At 46.5% G+C, this 23,854-nt stretch overlaps 1 protein-coding gene across 9 annotated transcripts in view; it reads left to right on the forward strand.

Annotated features, from left to right (window-relative positions):
• The window catches only part of DENND2B (DENN domain containing 2B), a 295,741-nt gene that overhangs the window by 183,588 nt on the left and 88,299 nt on the right, over window positions 1-23,854 (forward strand). For 7 of the 9 annotated variants that reach the window (XM_074997690.1, XM_074997686.1, XM_074997691.1 and 4 more), the window contains one exon: window positions 7,192-7,328. The exons of the other annotated variants lie outside the window; for them this stretch is intronic. In XM_074997690.1, coding sequence (XP_074853791.1) covers window positions 7,192-7,328 — 137 coding nt within the window. The remainder of the gene's footprint in view (window positions 1-7,191; window positions 7,329-23,854) is intronic. 9 annotated transcript variants of the gene reach the window in all.

Here is a 23,854-nt window from a genome sequence, read left to right on the forward strand (position 1 = left end):
TGTGTATGTGTGACCCTTGGCTTAAGACTCAGTGAACAAGCCTATGGACTAATCAGAGTTCCCCCTCTAGCTGAATGGGAAAGAAAGCTGTGCTTGTTTTGCAACGTGTAACCCTGTAAATGTTCAGATCACTAGAAGTAATATTTTTTCTGTGCTCATATATAAGTAATGATTTGCATTCGAAAACTTAAGCCAGTGTTACATTGAGGAATGTGTACAATGCCTAGAACAGGGAATTGGGAATCACTGTGTGATCTGTCGTTTTAAATAATAATATGTAGCTCTTGCATAGCATTTTTCATTGGTCAATTTCGAAGTGCTGTACTAAAGATGCCGGTATCACAGTTTCCATTACACACGTTAAGTGAGATGGAGAATATGATACACACATAGTCACCTGTATGCATAATTGTTGAGCCCAGTCATCTGTGGTGATTAGATTAGATAGTGAACTCACAAGTGCAAGGAATATGTCTTTGTACAGCACTTACTACAGAGGGACCCATGTCTGAATGGGACCTTTGGGTGTTAGCATTAAACAAATAACAATAACAATTTGGATATAAAATGTAGAGTTGAGAGAATCACCAGAGCTGTTTGATGTCTGGCACAAATCAGGTTGACTTCTTCAGCTTGATTCCTCACATCACCCAACTTTACACCAGTGCAGCTGCACTGATTTCAGTACAGGTTGAACCTCTGTAGTCCAGCGCCATCTGGACCTGACCAGTGCCGAACAAGAGAATTTGCTGGACCATGGGAGGTCAATATTGTCTAGCAACATTACCAACACTTCCACTGCTTGGCAGACATTTGGGGTAAATTGAAGCTAAATAACAGGACAGAACTCTGAGAGCCAGGACTGGTGGCTGCAAACAAACTTAATGGGACTATTGGAAACTTGGCCACTGCTCTGCTAAGTGGACATCTGGCTAGCTAAAATCATGCCAGACCACACAGGTTGCGAGACCAGAGAGGGCTGGACTAGAGAGGTTCAGCCTGTAGAGTTACTGTTAATGTAAGAAAGCCGTGATTTAGGCCCCTAAATTCTATATAAGTGGTTGTGGTTAAATACAACAGAAGCAAATTGAAAGCCTGAATTGGTGTCATTGTCAGTTCTGGCCCTGAATATCTCTGTGACTATTTTCTAGCTTTAAAATAATTCCCTTGCTAGTAACATGTTTTGTGACCTTCTGGTGCAAACCATTTAAGAAGTGCCATATTATTTATTTATTTATTTATTTGTTATTATTAAAATTAGCATCTCCATCTCTGAGCTGCACCTGGCTGGAGACTGATATGATATCCGATATTAGCATTGTGTGTCAGAACAAACATCTGTATTGCTTTACACTCTGATAGCGTGAGAACTTGAACATTTTGCTACAAGTATTGCTTTTCTTTGAGTGTTAATTTAGCGTAAAATGAAACTGAAAAGTGGGTTGCAATCATCCATCCTTGGTTGCTGGGGGAAGGGGGCAGATTCAGGCTGTATCCTTGGGATCTGGGCCCCACAGTGCAGCAAAACAGCAGTGAATGAGAGTGCTGGGAGTGGTCCGACTTGGCTGGCCCCTGAGGAAAGAGCCTGGAGAAAGGACCAATCTCTTGAGGATGGGCTGTGTGATTACGAATCCTGGAACATTTAGGAGAGATGGAGGCATCTTTTGTGAAAGGCAGGGGAACAATGGAGGAGAAAAAGGGGAGGTGTCTGGGGGGACCTTCTAAGTAGGAAGGCTTTTTCTGAGCAAGGGAGATGGGCAATCTGTCCGTGTGGTTTTCAGAGAGCCCCCATGGTCTGGGTAATCCAGCATTTGTTCAGTCGTAATCCATCCCCTGAAGGAACAGATGTCCTAAATATTGTCACTTCTCAGCAAAATGGCTGTTGTTATCAGAAAGCTCAAAGAAGTTGATAATAATGCTGAAGTCTGCTTTCAAAGGCAGAGCTGTGCTTGTCAGCAGATGGTTTCTATTTCTTGGATTTATTTGTTTTTTTTCGGTTTCATGAGTGCATGACTTCCCTTGTTCCATGGATCCAGAAAAATGACCTTTTGGGGCAAATGCAGCACTTTGATATGTGATGTTGTATGGGGGTGTGGGGGAAGAGTGCTAAATGCCTAACCTACTCAGACATTTTTTCAAATCCCTCTAGGTGTCTGTCTGCATCTTTAGGACCTGTTTTGGAGCCTGGTCCTAAGCTGTTGCCTTGCTGTAGTGATAGTTTACATTAGAAATAAGCCTGAATCAAAATCTCACAGTTAGCAGACCCTACACCTGAGTGAGTTCAGGCCTGGATCTGAAACTATTATTGACTCTGGTGCCCGTCTGCATACAGCAACAGTAACGTGGATCTGAATGTGTCAGGCTTTGAGAAGGGACAGTTGCAGATCACAGGTCCACAATGGACCAGGAATCCATGAGGCTAAGCCCAGAGGAATGGGCACTGTGTAGCTGCCACTTCAGGGAGTTATTGGGTGTCTCACAGAACAAAACTGTACGCTTTCCACTACTCAGCCCAGCCTTCCCCCAGCCTCTGGTGAACAAATTAGAGGAGGGAGAGCAGTGGGCAGAGCCTGGGTTCCACCTCACCAACATGGTAGATAGCAGCCTGGAGCCCGTGTGAATGCAAAAGTGAGACGCTGCTCTGAAGACTTCAGTGGGTTAGCTTCCCTGAGGGGGAGCAGGGAAGGAACTGCTGTTTGTGGGGTAGTAGAGCTTCAGGGCTATCAACTTCTAGTCCTGTCACATGTTGCTGGTAAGCTGAGTGCTTGGATGGCTGTCCGGGACAGATGCAAGTGCCACCAAGCTGATCGGCAGAGTGCACACAGCCACCCCAGCGGGCAGCATGTGTTTCTATTCGTGGTGCACACCTGCACATGCTCCCATCATCCATCTGGACTGTATTTGCAACCAGCTCGGCTGCAGAGATGGCCCTGAACCTGTACTGCCTAACTCTTGTGGTACCAGTGTAGAAAGAAGGGGAAGGACCCAGTATTGGAGTGCATTTACCCCAGCAGCCAGAGATTTCCATTCAACTTCCCCCAGAGAGCCCTGAGGACCCTTTTACCTTCGCACACCCCAAAACAGCCTTCAGCATGCAATGCAGGTAGCAAATGCAAATCCACTCCAAATAGCACCTCCCAATACCCTCAGCACCACCCACCCCTCCACCTGCCATCCAGCCTCCACCTGCTGAAGCCACAGGCCCATCCTTGCCACTGCTTGGGACAGGGTTTGTGACAGAAACCAGTGACTCTTTTATCCACAAGAAACATTGCACACGCAGCTGTACAAATTTTGGAAGCCAAGTGTCTCCCCTTATGCATGGCTGAGTCTAAAAGCCTTTTTTTTTAACCAGGTAAAACTTAGTGGTCATGTAAAACCAACATAGTGCTCCAGCTAAAACGAGAGCTGATTCTACTCGTGGCCAAGATTTTTTTTTCAGAATAGAAACCTACATTTATTTAGTTAGTCATCCACATGTAGGCATCTGATTTTAACAAGTGTCCAGCAGCGTTCCCTCCAATTTTTTCTATCTATGGGTGGAATCAATTTTGTTATGTGCACTGAGACGTGCAGATGTCCACCACCAATAGAAACATATGCTGCCCGCTGGGGTGGCTGTGTGCACTCTGCCAATCAGCTTGGTGGCACTTGAATCTCTCCTGGACAGCCATCCAAGCACTCAGCTTACCGGCAACAACGGTGTCCAGCGTTCAGAAGCTCTTATTTCTTAAAATTTTGAGCAATGTGTATGTCCCATTGTTCCCCGTGTGCTTCTGTTGGGATTATGGGTATTTAAAACTAAATTAAGAGAGTAAACTGTTACTTTGAGCTCCCAGGTCTCCTAGGATAGTAGTTCTCAACCTTTCCGGACTACTGTATGCTTTTCTGGAGTCTGACTACTGTACCCTTTTCTGGATTCTGATTTGTTAATTTCACTTCCCTTAATTACTGGCTTACAAAATTGGACATAAAATTTCAAAAGTGTCAGAGTACATGATTTCTGAAAAGTTGCTTACTCTTATTTTTACCATAGGATTACAAAATAAATCAATTGGAATATAAATATTGTACTTTTATTTCAGTGTATTGTATGCAGAGCAGTATAAACAAATCATATACAATTTTTGTTTCCACTCTCCTTTTTAGCACTTTATGTGTATACTATTGTAGAACTAGGCAAATATCTGGATGAGTTGATGTACCCCCTGGAAGACCTCTTCATATTCCCTGGGGTACATGTATCTCTGGTTCAGAATCCTGGCCTAGTGCTTTGGGGGAAAGCATAACTTCAAACAAACATTGTTCTCCCTGGAATGATAGGCAATGTATTCCAGCGGCTGAAGGACAGGAGGAGGTTTACTCCTAGCTCTGCTAGTGACTTATTCTAGGCCCTTGGGCAAGTCATGTAATTTTTCTGTGGCTCTGCTTCTGTGGCTGCAAAATAGGGAGGATAGTAGTGGTTCCCCACCACAGAAGGATGTTGAGGAGGGATTAAATCTTTAATATTTCAGCACTAAATCACATTCAGCCTCATTGGGACTGAGGCTGCCAAGTGCGTAAATAACTTTTGTAAATGGGATTTTAGCTCCTAAATCAGTTATGTATTGTAACATACTTTATAATGATAGGCTTTACGACCACATCTAATTAACTTAACAAAAAGAAGGTGAAATAATTACTTGATTATACCCTGTAAGTATTTACACAGGAAATAAATATTGAATAATGGACTCTTCAGCCTAGCAGAGAAAGATGTAACACAATCCGATAGCTGGAAGCTGATGCTAGACAAATTCAGATTACAAATAAGGAGTAAATTTTTGACTGTGAAGGTAATTAACCACTGGAACAGTTTACTGAGAGTTATAGGGAATTCTCTATCACTGCCAATTTTTAAAGCAAGATGATTTTCTATGCAATATGTGCTAGGAATTATTTTGGGTTAGGTCTGTGGCCTGTGCAATGCAAAAGTTCAGATTGGAGGGTCACAGTGGTCCTATCTAGCTGTAGAACCTCTGAAATCTGTGAAAGGTGAGCACATCAATACCTGAATGCTGTTAAAAATCTCGGCCTTACGAGATTCTCTCTGTGCCTCATTTCTCTATCCGTATGATATGAATAATAGCATTTTCCTACCTCACAGTGTTGCTGTCAGCATAACAAGAAGTCTTGTGGCACCTTATAGACTATAACAGATGGTGAAGTGGGTCTTTGCCCACGAAAGCTTATGCTCCAAAATATCTGTCAGTCTGTGGCTTCGTCTACACTAGCACGCTACATTGAAGTAGCCTATTTCGAAGTAAGAACATCGAAATAGGCTATTTCAACGTGTATCATCTACACATCCTCCAGGGCTGGTGCCGTCAATGTTCAACGTTGAAATAGCAACGGGGAATGTTGAAAGGAGCAGTCCCGGAAGGAAACGCAACAGGGAATGTTGAAAGGAGCTGTCCCGGAAGGAAATGCGGAGTGTCCACACACGCAAGCACTCTCTGTCGAAATAAGGGGCCAGCAAAGCCTGCAGAGGGGGTCACAGGCTGGATTAGCCCTTCTGGGGCAAAAGCAAGCTGCTCCCTCAAAGGGCCCCTCCAAGAAACACTCGACCTGCACTGCACGAGGTCCACAGAGCCAACAACCGGTTGCAGACCCCGTGCACACAGCATGGACCCCCAGCTGCAGCAGCAGCAGCAGCAGCAGCAGCCAGAAGCTCTGGGCTAAGGGCTGCTGCATGCGGCAACCATAGAGCCCTGCAGGGGCTGGAAAGAGTGTCTCTCAACCCCTTAGTGGATGGCCACCATGGAGGACCTTGCTATTTTGATGTAGCGGGATGTGGATTGTCTACACACACCCTACTTCGACACTGAACGTCGAAGTAGGGAGCTATTCCCCTCTTCGGATAGGAGTAGCGATTTTGACGTCTCGGTGCCTAATGTCGATTTCAACGTCAAAATAGCGCACAGCGCGTGTAGACATGATGCATGCTATTTCGACGTGCCAGCTACTTTGAAGTAGCTGGCTAGTGTAGACGCACCCTATAAGGTGCCACAAGACTTGTTCTCGAAGCTACAGACTAACATGGCTACCTCTCTGATAGTTGTCAGCATAAAGACAGCAAAGACCGTGAGGCACCCAGATACTACAGAAATGGGTATATATATATATAAGTGGTGTACATAGATAGGACCTGTTCTTTTCGTAATGCTGTTCCAGCCAGCAGAACTGAACTGGCTTGGGGAGTACCATAATCTTCCGCTGGCACAGGCTTGCAGCAACATGGAGGAAAGTGGGAATTTTGCCTCTCAGAGGTACAATTGTTTCTCTGCACCATTCACTGGGAAGTACAGCTATGTGCTACCCCAGGCATGGGCAATAATTTTCACAGAGGGGTCACTCCATGAATTTTGGTAGTGTCTGTGAGCTGGCTCTGGGGGTTACAGAGAAAGACAAAGGGAGCGTGTGAGTGTGAAAGAGAAACACTTTGTGTGTGAGAGACAGACTTTGGGACACACATTGAGTGTGTGCTGCAGTATATGGGTGCGAATAACGACGTGTGTGACACAGACAGGGTAGGTGTGACGGCACCATGGAGAGTGTGTGCTGGCTGCTGCTGGGTAAGTTTATGAGAGAAGCCGCACTCTGTCACTTTAAGGGAAATCTGTTCTGTCCTGTTGTCTCCCCGCTCTCCTGCTCTGGTCTCCTGAGTGAGTCACTTGTCATCCTGGTTTCAGACTGGAACATCTCAGCTGTGCGTGTGTCTGTCCCTAATCCCTGCTCTGCAGAGATGGGGTGCAGGGGCAGGGGAACACCCTGACTTCAGCGCTATCCTCTGCCATCTCCTCCCCCTCTGCACAGATAGCAGGAGAATCCTAGGAGCAGCTTGGCTGCAGATGGAACAAGGTGGAGGAGGGGCAGCTGAATACATGCTGCTGGCTGTAAGTATGCGTGCTCTGCTAATCAGCTGAGTCAGCTGGAGAGAAATGCTTGGTGGTCCATATCTGGCCTCCAGGGCTGATTTTGCCTACCTCTGTGCTACACCCTACTCAGAGCTTGTGGCCACCCAGCCTTTAAAGTACCACACAGAGATTTTCAGTGATTTTATCATCTCTCAGAGAACAAGTGAACAGCTAATTCTTTAGGTCCTTATAAAAGTTAATACTAATTAGTTCATTGCATTGTTTTAAACTCTAGAAAATCCTTTGAGTTTGAAGATGCTTCAAGCCTGCAGTCTTTGTACCCTCCTTCTCCATCTGAGAACGGTACAGAGAACCAGCATAAATTTGGATCCAAGAGCACTTTAGAGGAGAATGCCTATGAAGACATTGTAGGTAAGGACCTGTTACAGCACATGAAAGAGCTGCTTGATGTTGAGCAATTGTGGTTAGCCAATATATTGTTGAACACATGCCCTGAACAAGAACTTTCAGCTACTGCCAGTAAGGAGAAATGAAATGGGAGGTTAGTGGGCTGATGCATCAAAGCAAACACATTATTCACAATCTGCACGCAGGAGGTCTCAGTTCCTTTAAAACTCGTGAATGGTCTTATTGGAAACAGACTGGTCAGCCATCATTGTGCTTTTCATGGACTAACTCATTCCTTCTCAAGGCCTTGGCTTGAAACCACAGTGGTTTTAAAATATACAAGGTCGGAGGGGAGAGGGAACAATAAATGCAGAGTTTGCAGAACTGTGATGCAGCTGGACTGCTTGTTCTGGAGTTATGTGGTCAACATAAACTCTGGAGAACTTCTGTGGGTACTGTCCCATAGCAATTTTTCTTTGATCTCCCCTCCCTCCTAGTTGATTGGATTAGTTGAAAAGAATTTGATCTTTCTGTGCTGTCAGGAATGCAGAACATTGTCTTGATTAAGCCACAGAAGTAAAAATAATCTTTCTCAGCCCAAGAGGAAGACGAGTGGCCCTACCTTATTGTATGCATTCTTGTAACATAGCCCTTCAAAAAGTATGCTACAATAATTGGCAATAGGAACTTGCACCACAGATTTTCCATATGGGAGAGGAGTGCCTGCATTTTTTGTTGTTTTATAGAAGGGGCACCCAGCTGTTATTTTGGCCTTCTCATGTGTACCCAGAGCAGCTGACAGAGGAGATCCAAATCTTCTTCCGATCCCACACCAACCTGTTTTACCTTTCTGCAACACTAAAGTACCTGTCACTGTGGCTGCAGTTTCTAGCGGTCATACAGAAAAATGGGACTTGATCCTGCAAGCTGCTGAGCACGTTCAACTCCCTTTGAAGCCAAAGGCAGTTCTGGAATCTCAATACCTAACAGAATTGTGCCCACAGAAGGATCTGCCCAGAAGGAGCAATCAGTCCTGCTTGTTCCTTGGGATAGGTGTCTGCTTTTGTCTTTCTTTGGTCACACTGCTGGTTTTTCTTCTCCAATCGTGTATGCTTTGGCACAGAGGTAAGTCTCAAAGCGGTGAACAGAGTTTCCCTTCCCTCATCTCTTTTGTGACAGTGCCCCTGAGCTTTGGGCGTTTTGTTGAGATGTCTCTCCCTCCGGCTTCTTTGAGCTTACAGCTGGGCTCTGTTAGTTGAAATGCTGCTGAAATGGCACATCCTGGCGGAGGATGCCACCCATAAACTAGTACGGGCCTATCCCACTGAGGGACTTCCCAGTTTAGTGACAGAGCCTTGCAGTGAAAGCCAGCATACATCACCCATTCCCTACCCAGACCAGCACTAGAAGTATGAAGATTTGATTTTCCAGGCCCATTCACCCACGGCATTCCTGCTGAGACTGCCAGTGAGGTTGACGATTAATTGTGGTTTTCTGTAATGTGTGTGGTCAGTCGCTCCTGGTTGGGGTCAGATTGCCTTACTAGGGAAACAGAAACCTCTTAAAATATTCTTCCCACTCTTTATGTTTAATTTTTTAAAAGTACAGTGGCGAGTCTGACCACTAATATGGATGGACATACGCAGCTGGCCCTGTGGCTGGAACAACAGTATCTCCTAGTTCTTCCTTCAGGCCCAATTTTGCCCTTGAGAGAACAGCACCCATTGACTTCAGAGTAAATATGGCAAACACACATGTAAAAGCAGAATTTGCCCATTTTTGATTTAGAACAGCTCATCTGTGCTTACCAGTTCTGTCACTCAAAGAAGATGCTTTCAGAACTGTCTGAAACTTTCTTGTCCCGTCTGTGCACATAAACCTGCACCCAGGGCTGTGTAGGAAGAACATATTTGTCATGGAGCAATCTCCCCAGTAATCACAGAATTTCTGCGTAAGGTGACAGACCCCCTGTGTAGCTGACATGGGGAAACCATTTTGCACATTACATTTCACATCACTGCTCAGGAATTATCAGCACACGGACAGATGTTAGTTTTTACACTTGTTTTCCCGTTTTCCGTGTGTTTTTTGCATTGTGAGATCAAAACAAAATGTTCTGTCTTGGTAAGAATATGCCTTTTTGCCAAAAGGGACTGAGGATCTGGTAAAAGAGTAAATTTTTTTTCTGTATCTTCTGAGAACTATAAACCTGCTCTTGGAAGATTGTAATTTGGGTTCATTGACAAGGCAGTGGGAAGAGTCTGCAGTGTTTTTGGTCTGTGGATAAATAGATCAGTCACTGTTTTCATTTCATTGTTCTCTACCCTCTTTTTAACACCATCTGTTCCAAAGAGTTACATTTAATACATGCTGTGAGGGTTGACTACCTAATAAGTATAATTCTTTGTGGAAGCAAACACATATTGGCTGTGTCTACACTAGCCCCAAACTTCGAAATGGCCACGCAAATGGCCATTTGGAAGTTTACTAATGAAGCGCTGAAATGCATATTCAGTGTTTCATTAGCATGCGGGCGGCCGCAGCACTTTGAAATTGACACGCCTCGCTGCCGCGCGACTCGTCCTGACGGGGCTCCTTTTCGAAAGGACCCCGCCTACTTTGAAGTCCCCTTATTCCCATGAGCTGATGGGAATAAGGGGACTTCGAAGTAGGCGGCGTCCTTTCGAAAAGGAGCCCCATTGGGATGAGCCGCGCGGCGGCGAGGTGCGTCAATTTCGAAGTGCTGCGGCCACCCGCATGCTAATGAAGTGCTGAATATGCATTTCAGCGCTTCATTAGTAAACTTCCAAATGGCCATTTGCGTGGTCATTTCGAAGTTTGGGGCTAGTGTAGACACGGCCATTAACAGTTAAAGCCAAAGCAAATCAGCTTGGTCTCCACTTTTAATGAAAATCTACTAGTGTAGTCTGCTTGATCATTTGTCATCTAACACATTGTCTGTCAATTAGTATATTACTGGTAGTTTTAGGCCCAGCTCATTAAAGAGCACTTTTTTGTGCCATGATAGGTTGTGCTCATGACATCCAGGTGCACACAAAGTGCACTTTATAGATCTGGGCTTAAGTCATGGAAAGAGATGGAAAGAGATCACTTTCTGTCACTGCTCACGGGGTTTGCAGATGAATGCTTGACCTAGAGATGAAAATATGTCTCGCCCATAACTGACTGCCTGAGTCATCTATTCACTAAGTCCTTGCTGGTAACTAACTGGCCATGACTGAAGTAATACAGAAACTTTTGCCAAAATAAATATTAAGAATGCTAGTAACTGTATAAAAAGCAGGGAATTCCAGGCACTGCCATGGAGTTTCTTGCTCCTGGGACAAGGCTGCAAATTTTTCAGGGCTTGAAAATCCAAACTTTTCGTCCACCTCAAACCTGCTTGCCTCCATTCTATCTAACCTCTCTCTTGATGGATGCAGAATTCAATCCTTGGGAGCTGTACTGTCTGCTGCTAGCATTTGTGTTGTGAGCCTTTGGTAACTGTTCTGTCAGTGGAAAGTGGATGGCAGTCTTGTCTCAGTGCTTGTCTTTTTTGAGAGAGAATATAAGAGAGGAGTGTCTCTGAAAAGCTTTTACAATATCTGGAGCAGTGACATGAATGCTATCTCATACTGAGTTTTATAACCACAGTGCTAATATAGGGGTAAAACTAGTACCTTCAGTCATGTGAGGACCATTCAGATCCATTGTTTTTTTGGCAGTAGTTCCCTACTCCATAAACCTTACATTATCATAGCGCAAGGGTGAGCAAAATTTTTACATGGGGCCCCACTTTTCTTCTCTGTAATTAGCAGGGTCCCCTATCCTGTCTAACGTAATCCAAACCAGTGGACGTTTTGGTTATGTTCATGTGAAAAAAAACCTTTTGTCATGTGTAAGAAAAGTATGTAGAGTGTAAAAATGTTATTAATCGGTATATAAATGTGAATACGCATACATAAAATGATTACATATTTCAACATTTTTAATGAGATGGATGAGCCTGAGACCCAGCAGCTGATAGTGCTGACTGCCCCCCTTATGAAATTTCAGGCCTCTCAAAGAGGCCTGCCCCCCCCCCACTTTTTGCACCAGTTTCCTAGTGCATACTTACACCTCACTTTTGTCTTTCTTCCTCCACATACTGCTTTTCTTTTTCTTCGGATTGGGGAGGGCAGGAAATACAGGGGTGGTAGGTTATTGTTCTTCTTCGAGTGGTCCCCGTGGGTGCTCCACTATAGGTGTAGGGCTCGCCTGGCGCCGCAGATCAGAAATCTTCCAGCAGTTTCTCCTGGATCGCTCATGCGCCGGTGCGCGCCGCCCCCCCTGTGCGCCCCAGGCCGCGTACGCGATCCAGTCCCCCCCAGTTCCTTCTCAACTGCCATCGGCTGCAGACGGAATCTACTCAGGCTAAGGCCAGAGTCAGATTAAATAGTGGGTTTTTTTCTACGTGTCATTTGTTGTTTTTGGTTAAAAAAAAAAGAAGAGAGAGAAAGCAAAGACAAAGAGAATATCAGCAAAAAAAAAAAAAAAGAGAGGAGCGGAGAAGAGAAGAGCAGACGTGAAGGCCATTTAGGCCGCCCGCTGCCCTGCAGGCCGGTGATCACTATTTGGGGTGGAAAGGCACAGATTAAGTGCTAAGTACCCTATTAACAGTAAAGGACTCACCACAATGACCTCTTCAGGTTTTAAAAAGCATGAGTCATGCCGTGAAGCTATGCCGGCCTCCGTGGGGCATAGCGAAGGCATCCGATGCCTGGGGGAATCACAGGCTACCCAGAAGTGTTCTCACTGTGCTAAGCTCACAGCCAGGGCCAGGAAGGACAGAGCGATGAGGCGTAAAATGCTCTTGTTGATAAGGCCCTCCAGCCGGACTTGCCGGAGAAGCCTCACCCAGAAGGGCCCTCTGGGTTGCATAAGAGGAGGGCAGTTTCCTTTGACCCCCTCAGTGCAGAAATGGAGGAAACTCTCTCTGGCTCGATCCTTGCCGGCGTTTGCAGCGAGCAGGACAAGCGGAGCGCACAGCCCCCAGCCGCATACTCAGGCAAGCGGCAGCGCGGCAGCGCACGTGGCAGAGGCTGAGCCTCCGGTTATACAACAGCCAGCATGCGCGGTGCCTAGAGCGCCAGCGAGGCAAGCGCTGGACCTGGCAGCACCGCCACAGGCGGCACCGGCCCCCGCAGCACCAACAGTGCAGGGGCGCCAGGCACAGAGCCTGCAGGCACTGGAGGAGGATACCCGCGCGGCACTGACAGCGGGGCCGAGATCCCCGGCACGGAAGGGGGCGGTGCCAGCCCTGCAGGGGAGGGGCAAGGCAAAATCAAAGGCCCGGCACCGTGGTCCATCTCCGGACAGGGCTGTGCTGCTGTTAGCACCAAGCCCTCCCCCTGTGATACACACGCCGCACCGAAGGCCTGTGTCTCCACCGGCCCATTCGGAACCTCCTTCTCCGTTCCTCCAACCAATGTCACCATGGCTTGGGCCACCTTCACCATTTCTGGGACTGGATCCCCTGGAGTACTATCACGAGCCAGTTTCACCTCTATCTGTGTCGTCGCGGAGGTCTCGCTCTCCCAGACATCGGGGGTACACACCCTGTGAGTGGTCTAGGTCTCCATCCCCGGACCCTTGCCCATGCTGCCATGGTCGTCCTTATCATGCTGGACACAGACACCACAGGCCTACACCCAGGGGCAGGTCCCCCCCGGCCGCTCAATACCCCGGTGGGCACTCCCGATCGGGGACAGAAACACAGTTGTCTCAAGGGGAGTTCATTTTAGAACCCCGAGACTTTCCTTCACAATCCCCCAGCGAGTAAGTGTATCATCGACCGCAGGAGCCCGAGGGTTCGAGGGAGGTTTACCCTAGTGGTTCCTTCTCATCCTCCCCAGATGAGACCATGGCCCCCGGGGATGTCTCTCCCCCGGATGACCTTAAACAGTTTCAGGAGCTGTTTAAAAGGGTGGCTTTCACGGAAGACATTCAAATGGCAGATGTGCAGGAGAAACATCACAAACTCCTGGAAAATTTGAGACCCCCGGCTTCGTCCAAAATTGCTATTCTGCTGGATGAAGCCATTCTGGAGTCAGCCATTACTATATGGCAGACTCCGGCCTCTGTTCCGCCTACGAACAAGAGAGCGGATAAAGAAGTACTTCGTCCCAGCAAAGGGCATGGAGTTCCTCTTCAGTCACCCACAACCAAATTCTTGGGTGGTCGAGTCGTCCCAGCAGAGGTCAAAGGCTTCTCAGTACAAATCGGGGGGATTGGACAAAGATGCTAAGAAGCTAGAGCTGTTTGGCAGGAAGGTATACTCCTCTTCTACGCTGCTATTGAGAATGGCAAATTATGGGCACACCTATCAAACCATAATTTTGATAATTACTCCAGGCTTACTCCCCTCACGGATTCACTTCCAGAAGACAAAAAGCCGGTGTTAAAGGCGATTATTCAAGAGGGCTATGCAGCATCGCGGACAGGAGTCCATATTGCCCTGGACATGGCGGACACGGCAGCACATTCAATGGCTACAGCAGTGGTCATGCGTAGAGAATCCTGGCCCCAGACGTCGGGTATCCTGAGGGACCTGCAGGCGAAGATCGTGGTCCTTCCCTTTGATACATAAAAGCTGTTTGCAGACTCAACCAACTCGGTCCCTCACTCCAGTAAGGACTCAAGTGCTACACTTAGAACCTTGGGCATTTATACTCCACCGACGAAGCCTCCCACCAGGCCTCACTTCAGGAATGCTGCCGCGAGGCGAGGCTCAAGCAGAAGGTGAATCACCTGATGTTCATAGGGGAGGTGGAAAGAGTGCTGGAATAATTCCAGGGGAAGGTTTTTATTCACGCTACTTCCTACCAGAGAAGAAAACAGGAGACTGGAGGCCCATCTTAGATCTTCGGGGCCTCAACCGTTACTTGCGTAAGCAATGGTTTCGGATGATCACAGTTGCCTTGATACTCACGGCACTGGACGATGGAGACTGGGTTGCAGCACTCGACTTACACAATGCTTACTTTCATATAACAATCCACCCGGCACACAGGCGCTTCCTCCGCTTCACGGTTGGCCAGGAGTGCTTCCAGCACAGGGTTCTTCCATTCGGCTTCTCCTCGGCCCCCAGAGTCTTTACCAAAACCCTGGCAGTGGTATCAGCCTACCTGCACAGACAGGGGGTGTTATTTTTCCCATATCTGGGCGACTGCCTGCTAAAAGGGGCCTCGAAGGCAGAGGTCTCACGCATGATACGCGACACAGTGGACATGTTTTTCTTTGCTGGGCCTAGTCATCAACCTCGCAAAGTCAAAGTCCGAACCCACACAACGTATAGAGTTCATAGGGGCACGCATAAAATCTATCACAGCAAGGGTGTACCTACCCGGTGCCCGCTTCTGCGTCATCAATTCGCTGGTGCAAGTCATCACATACAGCCCCGCGGTGCCGGTCGTAACGTGCTTACAGCTGCTGGGCCACATGGCGGCAGCGACTTTTGTGGTACAGAATGCCAGGTCGCACATGTGAAGCCTGCAGCATTGGCTGGCGAGCGTTTACAAACTGGCATCCCACACTGTCCACAGGGTGGTGTCGCCCACAACAGAGGTGCGCAGATCCCTGGCGTGGTGGGAAAACCCCGAGAATCTGCTAGTGGGGGTGCCTTTTTCACCAATCACAAATTTCTATTTTTTCTTACTACCGACGCCTCCCACATAGGATGGGGAGCGCACATTGGCGTCAAGGTAACGCAAGGGCTATGGTCCCCTGCGGAACAGACACTGCACATAACCATGCTGGAGCTCAGAGCAGTGTTCAACGCCTGCAAACATTTTCGAGATTACCTACATGGCAAAGTAGTCGGGATTCAATACCGACAATACCTCCACTATGTTTCTACATCAATCGACAAGGAGGAGCATGATCCCGTGCCCTTTGTGCGGAAGCAGTCCAATTGTAGAATTGGTGCATTGCCAACAACATAACGTTGAAAGCCTCGAACTCGCTGGGCGCTCACACCGTGAAAGCAGATCAGCTGAGCAGGCGCTTCTCAATCACACACGAATGGCAGATCCTCTCTGAACTGCTACGGCGCATTTTTCGTACATGGGGTTTTCCCCAGATCGATCTGTTTGCCACAAGGTCTTGCACAAAGCCAGAAGGGAGAGAGCTCGCATGATACTCATAGTCCCGCTTGGGATCGGCAGCAATGGCTTCCCTTGCTTTTGCGCATGTCGGACCGCCCACCGCTCCCTCTACTGGTGGCGCTGGACTTACTCATGCAGGCTCAGGTGTCCTTAGTGCATCCGCACCCTCAGGGTCTGCACCTACAAGCATGGCTAATCCATGGCTCAGCTCTTTAAAGAGCACGTGTACGGAGGGAGTACAACAAGTCCTGGAATGTAGCCGAAGGACCTCCACCAGGAGGACTTACAAGCAGAAATAGACTTGATTCACAGCCTGGTGTTCTGCCAAGCAGTTAGCTCCCCTTGACATTCCTATACCTGTAATACTAGAATACTTATTGGACCTCAAGAGAGGCGGGCTTTCTCTATCCTCGCTAAAGGTCCACCTCGCCGCTATATCAGCCTTTCGGCATACAGAGGAAGGGCCCACGGTATTTGCCCATCCTGTCGTTACCAGGTTCTTGAAGGGGCTGGTAAACCTGTACCGCCCTCGGAAACCGCTTCCACCATCGTGGAATTTGGACTTGGTGCTCAGCACGCTATCAGGTCCACCTTTTGAACCATTAGCCACAGTTCCCATACATCTCCTTATGATAAAAAAAAAAAACAAAAAAACCAACCTTCCTCCTTGCAACTACGTCAGCCCACAGGGTGAGTGAGCTCGCAGCAGTGATGGCAACGCCGCACTGCACAGTATTCTCAAAGGCGGCGGTAACCTTAAGGCTGCACCCAGCCTTTGTTCCAAAAGTCTCTTCGGAGTCCAATCTTAACGAGCCAATAGTTTTACCCTCGTTTTACCCGAAGCCTCACAGCTCCGGCAAGGAGGCACGCCTGCATCTCCTGGATGTGAGGAGGGCGTTGGCCTTCTACATAGACAGAACTCAGTCATTCCGGAAAACGGACAGGCTCCTAGTCTCTCTCTCTCCCAGGTCAAAAGGAGAAGGTCTCTCTTCACAGAGAATCTCTAAGCACATTGTGTCCTGTATAAAAATGTGTTACGAACTTCAAAATGCTCCTTTGCTGGCCCCACCCAGGGCTCAGTCCACCAGGGCGGTGGCGGCGTCAACAGCCTTCTTCAAGGGCATCGCGTTAAAAGACATCTGTAGAGCGGCGACCTGGTCATCCTACGACACCTTCGCCGAGCATTATGCCCTGCCTCGGGTATTCGAAGAGCATCCCCGTCTGTCGACAGCAGTCCTCTCGGGGGCAAGCTGCACATAAACCGATTACCCACCTCCTTCCTTGGGTTACTGCTGGGTAGTCACCTATTGTGGAGCACCCACGGGGACCACTCGAAGAAGAAAGAGAAGTTACTCACCTGTAGTAACGATGGTTCTTCGAGATGTGTCCCCGTGGGTGCTCCACCACCTGCCCATCCGTCCCGCTTTGGATCTCTGTCTAGTGTTTTTCAGGAGCATCCAAGGCGGTTGGTCAAGGAACTGGTGGGAACCGGATTGTGCATGCAGCTGGGGACACACAGGGGGGCGGCGCGCACCGGCGCATGCGCAATCCAGGAGAAACTGCTGGAAGATTTCCGATCTGCGGCGCCGGGTGAGCCCGACACCTATTGTGGAGCACCCATGGGGACACATCTCGAAGAACCATCATTACTACAGGTGAGTAACTTCTCTTTCCTAATTGATTTTGTTTTTAATTCATGTTGGTCAAAGAGCTGAATTAGTATTTTATGCTATTTTTTAAACTAATTGGTAGAACTCTGAAATCCACCAAAGTACAAAAATTGCAAGAGAGAAGTTTTGTTTAATTTTGTAACAGTTTTGTAATTTTCACAGATGAAATGTAAATTCAAGAACAAGAAAACAATGATTCCCTCTTCAGAGCATTAAAATGTTAGGTAAAAGAGAGCACATTCCTGATATTATTCAGAGCTCTGCTAAGTATGCGTGGAACCATGTGGGCTTCATTTATCTTCCATACTGGATCTTGGTGGAATGTGACAGTCATAGTAAACTTTACATAATTTTGCCTTTTGTGGTTTAGAGTAAGTCTTTAATCAGACCCAAATTGCTGTGGCTTAATAAATTCAGCTGGGAAACCCTACCATGCTTGGTTTGATATAAATTTAGAAAACCATCACAGCAATATAACAGAGACGTCTGAAAATGTTGCTTCTGCTGCTCTTGCAGACTACAGCCTGTCCTGCCATATGTGTCTTTTGTTTTCAGTTCTCCAGCCCATTTTGCAATGATCAGGGAAATCATTTTGAATGTTATCTAGTTACATTTAATTTTTGGTATTTCTAAAGCTTCTCTTGTCTTAGTGTTTTAGGTTTAAGAATAAGCAAATGATGTTTTTGGCACTGAGGGTAAATCAAGTGAGTGTGAGATGAAGACTGTGCAAATCACACAACAATTACACTCCACAGTCTTAAAATTTTGATGACAAACTGATAAAACAGTGGTTAAAAATACACAAACAAAAATGGGCAATAATTCTTATTAGAAAATAGATTTTGTTAAAAGTTGTAAGTTTATAAAGTAACATTAGCATTTATCCTGCCGAGAAACACTTCTTCCTTTCTGTTCAACAAAATAGATGGAACTCATCTCGAACGTGTGACTTTGTAGAAAGGGAACTAGTCAATGGAGCTGCATGTGGTCAGAGAGTGTGTTACATCTTGCAGGAGCTGGTTGTGATCTCTCTAGCACCTCAGTATCCAGAATGCCTCCCGTTTGCCACACGTGGCAAACAGGACACTGCAGTGTGGCGAAATGGAGTGACCTCTGCCTGCTCTGTGCATGTGCTCCACCGCTTGGTGGGAGAAGCTCATGGCAGCAGTGGTGGCTCTGGCCTGGCCCACCTTTCACAGCTCCAGCCATGGGGCCCACATGACTCATGTGTCTCCAGCCATGGTACCTGGGAGGGACAGGCGTGGCTTGCTTGGCCTGGCAGTTCCAGAGTGGCAGTGGCAATAGCTCTGGTGAGTTGCCAGCAGTTGGGCGTGTGAGCCTGGGTATGTGTGGGTGGGTCCCTGGCAGGGGGTCGGGGAGGGAGAGAGGGCTGGCTGACTCTCAGGGGGGATAGGGGTGTGGCAAACCTGAAATTCCTATTGGATACCACTGCTTTAGCACAGCTGCAATTGCACTGTCCAAGAAGGATGCTAGTCCTTTTGCTGAAAAATTTGCCTACCCCAGCTATTGACAAAGAAAGTTTTCCTGAGAAGAGTGGGGCTGACTTACATTTGTTTTCCTCCTCGGAGCTCTATTAATAGTGATCATGCAGTTAGAAGCTCTGTGGTTTCCTGCTTCTCTGCTATTTGTGAAACCATGGAGACCTATTAAACACACAGCCTTTGTATATGTATCAGATTGTTCTTCTAATGGGTGTAGTTTTTTCTGGACTTTTGCTTGAGGTAGAATTTATTGCAGTCACATACATTGATGCAGGGACATCTTATTCCCACAATAGGTAAGATTGCCATTATATCTTGCCAGGTCATACACAATAGTTTGTTCACTTACTAAATTTCTGTCTTCAGTGGGTATGCATCTAAACATCTCCAAGTGATGATTTGCGGTAACTAAGTCTTTCAACTGAGAGTAAATAAGGGTTGGTTTACTTAAACTCAAATTATTCAGCTCCAAAATGTTGATTTATCTACAGTCTGAGCCTGTCTAGTCCAGCACCCTCGGGATCTGACCAGTGCTGAATGAGAAAATTTGCTGCACCACTGGAGGTTAATATTGTCTAGCAGTATTGCCAACACTTCCACTGCTTATTTGGCTCTTAGAAGACATTTAGGGATAAATTAGAGCTAAATGACAGTGCAGAACACCAAGAGCCAGGAATGGTGGCTCTAAACAAACTTTTTGGGACCATGGGAAACTTGGCCACACCCATAAAAAGTGGTCATCTATTCAACTAAAATCATGCCAGACCGCAGATGTTGCCAGATGAGAGACTGCCAGCCTAGAGAAGTTCAGCCTGTAGTGGGGAACAATAACTCCCTCCTCATTAGGAATGTTTAGGTAGAAGTCCATGGCATGTATTATACGGGAGGGTCAGCCTAAATAATCATAAATCTATGAGAAACAATGGACCTATGCTAATTTACATCATCTGAGAATCTGGTTCAATAAAAAATGTACAAATACAGTAACCATAAGGAAATTCCCATTGTTCAAAAAAAAGTGTTTCCCTAAAGGGTCTGAAGCCATGGAGTCATGCATATCCCATTGGCTCCAGTTTGCCATTTCCAGTCAATGGGAGCCAGGAGACCCCATGGCTGTGGACCCTTAAAATAAACAAAGTGGTATGGGCCCATTAGTGGCTTTCCCAAAGGGGGTCCATGGCCCACTTTGAGCAACACTGACATTAAGTGTGTGTTTGCCACAGGCACTGGTGCCAGAAGTTTTTCTCTCAGCAATATCTGTAGAGGAGCAGCTCTGGGGACCGCTGGAGGGGCACCCTCATGGCGCACTATAAGGAATACAACACACCCCCCTCACTCTCAGTTCCTTCTTGCCACGAGTGATGGAACACAGAACATTCCCTGCTCTAGTTTTGCTTAGGGTTCATATAGAGAAATATTGTAAAGTTGATGTAACTAGTTAGTTTTAGTTTCAGTGTTAGGCTATGTCTACACTAGTCTGGACGATCGACTTGCTCAGGGTCCATCTTCTGGGGGTTCACTTTTGCATGTCTAGTACGGACATGTGAAATCGACCTCTTAGGGATTGTAGTTGACCCTTGTACTTCTCACAAAATGGGAGGAGTAAGGGAGGTTTACAGGAGAAAATCTCCCGTCAACCTTGTTCAGTAGGGACAGCCAAGTAAGCTGAGCCCAGATAGGCCAATGCTAGCTACACAATTGCTGTAGGTAGAGTGGTGTATCTGTGATTGACTTACTTTGCCTAGTGTAGACACAGCCTTAGTACCTTAGCAGCAGTAAGTGTGTTAGTCCCTCCTCGGACTTAGCCTGGGGATGGGGCATATCCCAGTCCCCAGACTTTAAACCATGCGACCGCTGTAAACGTCCTATTCCCATCAGTGACATGTGCAGTAGTTGTCTTAGCTGTCAGGCTGAAGGGCACATAAGCGACAAGTGTTGCAGTTGTAAGTCCTTTAAGCTGAGGACTAAAAAGGAGCAAGAAATTGGACTTGGCATGTTCCTGATGGAGTTGGTGCTGACTGTGGCACCGGAGCAGTGAACCAACTCAGCAACCAGCACTGTGGCATTGGTGTGCAATGCCCTGCTGGCACCATCAACCAGCAGGCACCAATTTCCCCCCTGTAGTTCTGGGCAGGAAATTTAGTAAAACTGGAAGAGGTGTGTTTCTCACTTCCCCTAATGGGAGAGGGAAAGGGCTGGGGAGCTTTTCCCCTCCAGAGTTTTCGTTTGGCCTATTAAGGGTCCTGGAGACAGTCACAAATTCCTGATCTGGTTCAAAATTTCCCTGAAGTTCAGAGATCCCCAGAGCCAAGATTTTAGTTCAGCACCATCTCTCTTTCATTTCTTTGTCAAACATTCAGAAATCATTTGCCGCCAGACAAAATGCTCCTTAGAAGCCTCTAACGCTCCTAGTCCACTGAATTATACATGGTTATTTTTTTTCAAGACTGGCTTTTAATAAAAGGTCATCAGTTCTGTTGGAAATGCGGCCTTCTGAAACCAGCTGTAAGGCAGGAAAAGGAGACACACCAAAGAACCAAGCAGCTTAACCTGGGTGCAGTTGCTGATGGCCACTGTGTGAGCTTGGATGACTGCTGACCACATGCACACACACACACCCCTCTTTTTTTCCTCGATTGGGAAAAAAAAAAAGGTTGCAGCAGTATTGTAAAGTTTCTCCCTAGAACACAGAGACTGCAATGGTGGCTGGGCTTTGTGGGCAATATGTCCTGAGAGGGAGGTTGTGTGTGTGCTCTACTTGCCACACCTGTGCGCAGGCCACTCACAGTTGAGTCCTGTGTGTTTCAGTAGCCTTGGATAACTGGTAGCTTGTAACTAGTGAGTGTTTGTAGCTGCACATGGGATTGTAAGGGTAGATAGAGACAATGCCAACTGAAATACCACACTTTTGTCTGAACTTAGCTACTGATATTGCCACTAATACCTACAAAGACCAGAATCAAAGTAGATTAGAGGAATTAAATATTTCCTCTATTCTCTCTTTTTGCTATTATGCACATTTCACTGTACTTGGGGTGGGGTCCATTTTGTGTTTTTTCTAGCCACACTGGTCAATTTCCCCTGCTGTGCGTCTGGGTCTTTCTCACAGCAGTAGGGGAAAGCAAAACATGGAAAGAATAAATGATTGTAAAACTACCACGTTGGCAGAGAGAAACAAGAGCTGGCAAATTTCCTTTTTTGTTGTTAATTCATTAAATTTCAAGATGATTCTTCCCATGTAAATCTCATGCTTCATGGCCTCAACTGATCCTCATGAAAGCTATCAAGAATAATGTCCCCCCATTCACAGCACTGCAAAATTGAGCTGATGCAGAGTTTTTTGTACTTCCTCCAAGTCTAGTGATTCCTGTGGTTTGGGGTGCAGTCCCTGAGAAGGTGTCAGCAACTAGCTGGTGGGCTGAGGGATAGGTCAATCTCTCAGTTTGTTGTGGGATAAAACCAAGTGAATATGCACATTTGATTCCACCCCGCTACACCAATTCTCATAATACAATTTCCCAGAAGGTGGAGTGCCAAAAGGCAGAACAGAGAGCACAGGGATGCTTTACCACTGTATAACATGCTTTTGCTGATACAGTTTCCTGCTGTGTGGACTCAGTCACACTACCATCACACGTGGCTGAGAATGAGTTTGGCTGAGAATGAGTTAACTCTATGCAAGTAGTATTGTTGATGAGGGCTCTTGCTGGTCCTACTTTCTAGTTAGCCAAGGCCTCAGCTTTAAAACAAACACAGAGAGAGAGAGAGAGAGTAAGATTTCTAGCTCTGATGGTTGTGAAGGAACCTTTAACCCATGAGTCTAAATGATGCACAGACATTTGGCTGAGTTTGCAGAGAATTTGAATCAATAGCTTTAAAAAGTGATCTGTCCCATCTGTTCCAATGAGTCTAATGATGACTTTTTTAAAAATGTCAAGTCTGTTACTTATTTCACATCAAAGCATGGGAGAAGGGAGTGTGTTTGTGGGGGCGGGCGGGGGGAGAGTCATATTGTGAAGTTCTGCCCCAGCATGCCCAAAAGGACGTGTCACAAATGAGGTGGGCATGGGAGATGTCTAAAGTGACAGAGATTGCCCTTGAGCAACACAGGGCAGGGCCGCTGGGTGGAGAAAGAGCTCAATTGGTTTGATCTTTTTTTTCTTTTTCCTGAGGAGAGCTCAGCTTTCAAAAGTTTGGGAAACATCCGGTAGGACAACTCTGTTTCCTAAACCAGTTAGGTGTTACACACTAGAATGCCTGTGAGTCATACCTGTTGACATTTAACAAACAGTATAAAGATTTGTTTGCTTTACCAAGTCCTATTTTCCGCATGTCAAGAGCTAAAGAATTGGTGATGGAGACCCAATTGGAAAACGTTCCTGCTTGATTTTCCTTTCAAGCTAGGACACATGCAGAGTTTTTCCAGTAAACCTGGAAACGGATCAGTGGAGGGGAGCTTGGGCTCTCAATGTTTCCAGTAAAATCCTGTCATTACATATCATGTTATTATCATCCATTATACTATCATATCACATCAAGACACAGTATCAAATCTGAGAATGGCCAGAATTACCCATCTCCTATGAAACTGAAGGAGCCTGACTGTTTGAGAACTTACACTTTTGCCTTCAGTGCTGTGTTTGTATCGCCATTGAAGCATGACACCCATGGCTTTAGATTAGCTGTCTGTCAAGCTCTATGTAAGCTCAAAAGCTTCTCTCTCTCTCTCTCTCTCTCTCTCACAGAGGTTGGTCCAATAAAAGATATTGATGAAAAACACAACAGTGATTAGTAACAGAGAGGAAGCCGTGCTAGTCTATACACTATCAAAACAAAAAGCAGTCAAGTAGCACTTTAAAGACTAGCAAAATAGTTTATTAGGTGAGCTTTCGTGGGACAGACCCACTTCTTCAGACCGTAGCCAGACCAGAACAGACTCAATATTTAAGACACAGAGAACCAAAAACAGTCAGCAAGGAGGACAAATCAGAAAAAGATAATCAAGGTGAGCAAATCAGAGAGTGGAGGGGTGGGGGGAAGGTCAAGAATTAGATTGAGCCAAGTATGCAGACGATCTGCATATGTGGCTCAGTCTAATTCTTGACCTTCCCCCCCACCCCTCCACTGTCTGATTTGCTCACCTTGATTATCTTTTTCTGATTTGTCGTCCTTGCTTACTGTTTTTGGTTCTCTGTGTCTTAAATATTGAGTCTGTTCTGGTCTGGCTACGATCT

The sequence above is a fragment of the Carettochelys insculpta genome, chromosome 6 (genome assembly GCF_033958435.1).
Source record: "Carettochelys insculpta isolate YL-2023 chromosome 6, ASM3395843v1, whole genome shotgun sequence".
Taxonomy (NCBI): Eukaryota; Metazoa; Chordata; order Testudines; family Carettochelyidae; genus Carettochelys; species Carettochelys insculpta.